We start from the raw sequence: 6,882 nt of genomic DNA on the forward strand, positions 1-6,882 counted from the left end.
ATTGATTTACATACGTGTATGGCCAGGATTAGTTTACTCAATTCGCAAGATACACTAGTGTTCACTCTTGAACCTAATCCTATGCATAATATACCACATCAACCATCTTTATCAGTGTTGTAAAAATCGCGACTAGGCGACGATTAGTCGGCGATTAATCGCTAGTCGTCCAGTTACTGAGTAATTTTTCTTAAATCGGTCTATTACCCGACTAGGTCCGACTAGGCACGACTAGGTCCGACTAGGCAAGCCAAAAGTCGACGATTCCAGCAAAAAACCTGTATATTCCGGCCAAAACCTCTAAATTCCGGTCAGTTTCCAACCAAATCATTTGAATTCCAACAATTAATCATGTATACTTAAATAAATGAGTTGAGTAAGATTTAAAACCTAGCTACTTAAAATATTTACCTATAAAAATGTATATATTTATACATAAAACTGAAAATTACATATAAAAAACCCGATCCGATTAATCCTGATTAATCCCGAGTAATCCCGAGTAGTCGCTAGTCCCCACTTCACCGGCCGACTAGCGACTAGCGAGTTCTCCAACCTTGATCTTTATGCATAACATGTTATAGAAAAAAACAATATCATGGGAGAAAACACCAAAACCGGTCCAACCAACCCACCTAGACATGGCTGGCATGGTTTGTCGTTTTTCAAAGCTATAGTTAGCAGTTCAGCCTAGAACTTTCATCGAAACAATGCCCAAAAAAATGGACTGTAAACACCCTTTAGTACTACCCTCTGCAGGTGCATAAAGTTAACAAGAATTATTCTTGCAGCAATAGAAAATCAGCAAAAGAAGTTTTTTTTAACCATGTAATGTTCTTTCCCTAAAGCTTCATACCTCAAAAATACAAACTTATTTAATACAAAATTGCAAAATATCGTACGGTCCAACAAATCAGCAAGAAGGGTGATTGGAGCCCTTGTTTCATAGATCATCAGCGAAATATTAAAAAAAAAAAGAAAAGACAAAAAGGTGGGCTGAAATGATTTGATAAAAAAAAAAGACGAAAAGAGAATAAATAAAAATCATGAAAGTATAATGAAAAACTAAGACCTACAACAAAGTTCATCCTATGCAGCAACTGCTGCCTTTTCTACCTTCTTTGCAGGGGTTGGTATTTCGGGCTTTTCAATTCCTTGTATATCGGTTATCCTCAGCTTTGTTAATTCCTGAAAACATAATACACACCGATATATGATTTACCAGAATGAACGGGTTGGGTAACGGGTCAAAATCAATAAGTTCTTAACGGTGTGGCCTGTGTAGGGTTGACTAAAAAGACTTCTTTGTCCACCTTTTAAAAAGAATATAACCGACACTGTAAATATGATTAAATAAACGATCATATTACAATATAAATTTAAGTGGTGGAGAAAGCACTTAAGGAGTGGGTGAATAAAAAATACGCTTCGGACAATTTAGACTGGCTCGACCAGTTTCCCTTTATTTTTTTTATTTTACCAATTTGACCCAATAGAAATAAAACATAACCCAGATCGACCCCATTTACGAGTAAATGGGGTGATATTGCAAATTGATCTGATTTTACCTGTCTATGACCTTTTGTTCGTCGATAGTTCTTTCTTCTCTTTTTCTTAAATATGATTACTTTTGCATCTAAAGCCTGCATTGAAGAGAAAAAGAAAATGAAATCTGATTTTCATAATAAATTCAAAACTATTTGTAAGAACCTACCAAACTCCGTGAATCATTCATCAAATAAAGACGCTGATAAACGTTCCTCATAATAAAACTTCATTCAATCGGGGTCTTGGTATCATTGAATTCATTACATCAATAACTGCTTCCGGTTTAATTTTCTTATCCTTCGTTTTCCGGTGATTTTTAGTTCTTACCAATAATCATATAAAGTAATTTGATAACTAAACAGCTTCAATTTTATATAACTACTATATGGGAAGAAAGGACATTTCATAATGTTCTTACATGCTCTTCTACAACTGCATGAACAGCAGCCTCAGGCAATACAGGTCGACCAATCATCGTCTGAGTCTTGGAACCGAGCATGAGAACCTTATTTAGAATTATCTGCAATAAAAAGGCATCACAATAGTAATTGATATTAATTAATATATGAAATGTTTATATCCATAAGTGATAACTAAATAAATAGAATTCGAACTGAATATATAATTTATAAGATCACTCAATACACTGCAACAAGTGCATCAGCCAGCACCTATGGAAGGTGCACTGAAATTAAGCAATGAGATCAAAGCTCACAGAATAAAAAGCAATTCAAATAATAAGTAAAATCAAAACAATGTGACACACAACAGAGAGTTTTTTCTAATACCAATACCTCAAATAAACTGTGTTATAAATATGAAAAGTGATGATTTCATTTAATATTATTAAAGTTTTCATCTCCTTGGCTTTACATAGCGATAAGTGCATCGAGGCAACAATGGCTAAAAACAAGGCGCAAAGCGCACCGGTTTGTACGCGCAGCGCAAGGTGCTTATATAATTTTTTTGTATACATCTCATAGGTTTTTAGCATCCCCTACCTAAAATTCAGCTATAAATAAGCTTTATATATAAATTTATGCACAAATTACCTACATGTACAACCTAAAAAGCTTGTTGTACAACATCTTGATGCACAAAAACTCGGTGCGTGCCTCAAGCCATCCATGCAGTTAATGTGGTAAAAAAGCGGATATCGGTCAAGGACCGATATTTGAGATATAGGTTATTAGGTTATCGCGGTGGGATATCGGTGATTTAACAATTTAACACTAACAATTCAGTATACTCTCCTACCATTAACACCTTTAATACCATGCAGTATTAATGTATATAGCAAGTAGGAACTGATTAAGAGTTTAAGACTTAAAACACATTTAACACCAACAATTAACAATTAAGACTGAAAACACTAATATCAGCAATAAGAAGCATAGTTATCAAAGACGTGAAGCACACTCAAGGCGCTAAGGCCCCGCCCATGGCCTAGGCGAAAGGCGCAAAAAAAAGCGTGGGCTTCAGAAAATAAAAGCGCATTTTAAAAAATAAAAATAAAATATATTTTGCAATGGAAAATAACACTTTCTTCAAATACCAAAATATCAATAAAACATAATCTTCAACATAAAGTACCGAAATCGTCTCAAGTACCAAAATACTCTAAAACTAAAATGTTCATAAACAAATAAATAAATACTCGTCTCAAATACCAAAATACTCTAAAACCAAAATTTTATAAAGAAATTAATTAATACTGCAGAATTAAATCAGAGAACAAAAAATACTGCAGAATGCAGAAATAAATCAAAGAACAAAAAACCACGAATACTGCAGAATTTGAACCTCATAATACGAACTGGGATCTTAATACTTTGGCGATATATATTTTTTTGAAAGTCCGATACTTAGTGACATAATCAGTTGCCAATAACCCATAAATACTGCAGATAATGAGGAATTAACGAATTTAAAAAAAGAGAGAGATTAATTAGCATTTATCAGTATGCTACACTCTAAATACCTGGGAAGCAGAAGCGCATTCAATGCGCTTCGCCCAGAAAAATCGCCTAGGCGCCAAAATCGACCGCTTTTGATAACTATGATAAGAAGAAAGACGAACGGTAGAACTAAGAAGAAAGGTCCTGATATCGGTAAAATCGATGAAATATCGGTCAATATCGCTGAAAACATCGATACCGCTACTTTACATGGAGACCGATAACCGATAATAATTGCATAGCAAGCCATTTGTCGGTGCACCTTATAAAAAACTCGCACCTTAGGTAGTAAAAAACATGGACCTGCGCCTAGGCACGTTTTTTTAAAACCAAGACTTGATCTCAAGAACCCAACTCCTTGATTAAAAAAAACTCTTTGGTAACTAACAAACGTTGGTTATGGTGGTTTCATGAAAATGTTTTCATTATTTGACTTGTTGGGTAACATAATTACAAGCAAAAACTGGACCAGAAGAAGATATTTGTAATGGCAGAAAATGAAACATACAGATTGCAAAAGAAACATGCTACATTCACAAAATTGGTTAAAAAAGTAATTACTTAAAAACAAAGAAAAGTATAACAGGACAATACACTTGCAGGAGACGAGTAATTAAGTGAAGAAAAAAAGAATAATAGCGGCAAAAGCAACTTGCCAAAATCTGGGCATCCGTTTCTTCTTAATAAAATTGAAACGAGTAGCACCCACCAAAGCATTGTCGACAACGAAACCAATAAACCTCTCGCTGCTTTTGTCGTCAGTAGGGATCTAGTGGCCGCTACTCGTTTCGATTTCCTTAATAAGAAACAAATGCCAAGATTCCGACAAGGTGCTTCGGCAATTGTCCGCTCATTTCGCCCCTATACTACCTTTGCTGCTCCTCGCCCTACAAGTGTGTCTTCCTTTTTACAGTCCTCTTTTTTCACAATTATTTTCTGACTCACATTTATTGATTTGCTAATGTTTTGAGTTTCTTTTACAATCAGCATGTTTCATTTTATGCCGTTTTTGTTTGTAAAATCATTCCATAACAATAATCCCCCTTTGGCGGAGTTTTTGCCTATAACGTTGCTATCCGTTGCAAATAAACTAAAGTATATTCATGAAGCCACCGTAACCAAAGTTTATTAGGTACAAAAGAAAGCTCTTTGATGAAGAAGTAGGAGTTAGGTTCATGAGATGATTCGATACTATCGAAGCTTTTTCTAATTCTTGGTCATGAGACCATCTTATACTAATCAAATTTTCATAGAGATGTTGGGCGGTATATGACAACTAAATAGTGATAAGTGATAACAACTTACTGTTACTAACATTCTACAAAACTGTCATATACACATATCCTAGATTCCTCGGCTAGTTCTTCTATTTAATTGCTTGAAAGTCCAAGCCTCAACCGATGAAATTTCATGGTTCAACTTTGTAACATTGATGCTTGACTTTAGACTTTTTCTTGATGCAGGCAAATCATTTCAATCAACCTAAACTATATGATGCCAAAATCTTAGCTATCCATATGGGTATAACAACATCATCAAGAAAAATATAATGATACAGGAAACTTCAACTTTTGCTTATAAAAGAGTACAAACATGATCATGTTTTAAAGTGAACTTGAGCTTAGCTCACCTTGTCATTCACTTCACAAAACTTCAACTTCTCCGCGTATATGCAATCCCCATTGCTCACCTTAAACTGATGCGCCCCAATCTACACCAACACAACCAAATCATTACACCTATAAAACATTAACATCCATATCTTCACTATTAAACATAAACATATAATCAAACATCCAAAACTAACACTATATACAACCTGAATAACAGCAAACACAGGTTCATACTTATTAAAAACCCGGTCCGACCGCTCGAGCTGCCCAATCACCTTATATCCAATAGCAGCAGCCTCACTTTCTTTCTCTTCCGGTGTATACTCTTTCTTCGCAACAGAACTCACCGAATTCATCTCCATTTCATCATCATCATCATCATCAAACTCACTGTCATCTTCTTCGCTTTCATTGTTATTATCGTGTCGATCAGATGAAAAATGGCAATACGTAGTGAGGTTAAAAGATGAAGAATTGAAATTAGGGTTTGAAAGCGTGTGGTGAGAGTTACGGTTGAAGGGTTTTAGGGGAAAATTGGGGATCTGTGTGAGGGTTCTGAGGTGTTGAATGAGTGGTGGTGGGTTAGGATGAAGGTTTGATTTGAAAAGTTGTTGAGTTAGGGTTTGGATACATCGCCTATTCGCCATTGCTGATTGAAGCTTTGAAGTTTTTGTTTTCTGTGTTGTTCTGGTTTTTGAGTGTGATAATTAGGGTTTATGGCTACGATGGGGCCTACAAGTGAAAGACTTCAAATATTATAAGGCACGGGGGTAGGGCTGGCAATTGAGTTGTTAAGACACGATTCGACCTGTTTGACTGAAAAATACATACTTTGACTTTTTTATTTTTTAAAATAATTAAAATTGCAATGTTAGGATCTATTATTTATTCATCTTTGTACATAAAACATAAAACTGTTTTATAAACATGAGGTAGAAAGTAGTTAAACAAGTCGTAATCATGTTTGAAACTTATGTTGTGCGCGCCGTCAGAAACCTGTTAAACCTGTTAAGACACGATTTGCCAGCCTTACGGGGGGCGCCCCGTTATCACCAAAAGACCACACGTGATTGCCGTTATATACCACTGCCAAGCGTGCTCGTGATCACGCGTTGTAAAATCAAAAATTGACCGTTGATTGTGACTGTTGTACATAAGTTACTTTTTTTAGGATTTTTATATATATACACACAATACAATTTTTTAAAATACCAAACAATCTTTCAAAGGTTCTCCCCACAATACCATCATTCCAACACAAAAAATACAATCTTTTAAACTTCAAAAAAAAAATCAATTCAACCAAAAATGAAAGGTTCAAGCAAACGAGGTTCGGGTTCGAAGAAAAAACCTGTACGGCCGAAGTTTCGAGCTAATCTTGGTGAGCCGGCAAGATTTCGGTTGCAAGACGAACCCGACCCAATCCCACCACTTCAAACCCAACCGTTTCCGAACCAACCCTTTCAAACCCAACAATTTCCACCATTTCAAACCCAACCGTATCAAAACCAACATTTCGTTCCACCATTTCAACCTCAACAATTTCAAACCAACCATTTTATTGTTTTATTGTTAATTTATAATTTAAAAATAAAAAAAAAACCATCACTACTGATGGGCATTTCGACTAAAATCCATCACTAGTGATGGAATAATGCTCGATGACATGGCGGAACTTGATTGGATGTTGTGAGTGATGGAATTCCATCACTAGTGGAGCGCCCCTACTCCCCTAACTGCAATGCAATATCTTCATGCATGTT

General features: G+C 35.4%; 1 protein-coding gene across 1 annotated transcript; it reads right to left on the bottom strand.

Moving 5' to 3' along the window:
- Positions 1-853: 853 nt before the first annotated feature.
- LOC110883873 (50S ribosomal protein L21, mitochondrial) lies at positions 854-5,820 on the bottom strand. Its single transcript, XM_022131527.2, has 5 exons — positions 5,326-5,820; positions 5,137-5,217; positions 1,967-2,068; positions 1,569-1,643; positions 854-1,188 (listed from the first exon to the last, which is right to left on the bottom strand). The coding sequence occupies exons 1-5, from the start codon at positions 5,764-5,766 to the stop codon at positions 1,090-1,092; spliced, it is 798 nt and encodes a 265-aa protein (XP_021987219.1). The 5' UTR covers positions 5,767-5,820; the 3' UTR covers positions 854-1,089.
- Positions 5,821-6,882: the final 1,062 nt, after the last annotated feature.

This window comes from Helianthus annuus, chromosome 16 (genome assembly GCF_002127325.2).
Source record: "Helianthus annuus cultivar XRQ/B chromosome 16, HanXRQr2.0-SUNRISE, whole genome shotgun sequence".
NCBI lineage: Eukaryota > Viridiplantae > Streptophyta > Magnoliopsida > Asterales > Asteraceae > Helianthus > Helianthus annuus.

Excerpts from the sequence above, each read along its gene's own strand:
- LOC110883873 (XM_022131527.2), bottom strand. The coding sequence starts at position 5,766 with ATGGCGAATAGGCGATGTATCCAAACCCTAACTCAACAACTTTTCAAA. Across the intron at positions 2,069-5,136 it reads TTTGTGAAGTGAATGACAAG|ATAATTCTAAATAAGGTTCT; the intron begins GTGAGCTAAGCT and ends TTTTTATTGCAG. Across the intron at positions 1,644-1,966 it reads ATGCAGTTGTAGAAGAGCAT|GCTTTAGATGCAAAAGTAAT; the intron begins GTAAGAACATTA and ends TCTTCAATGCAG.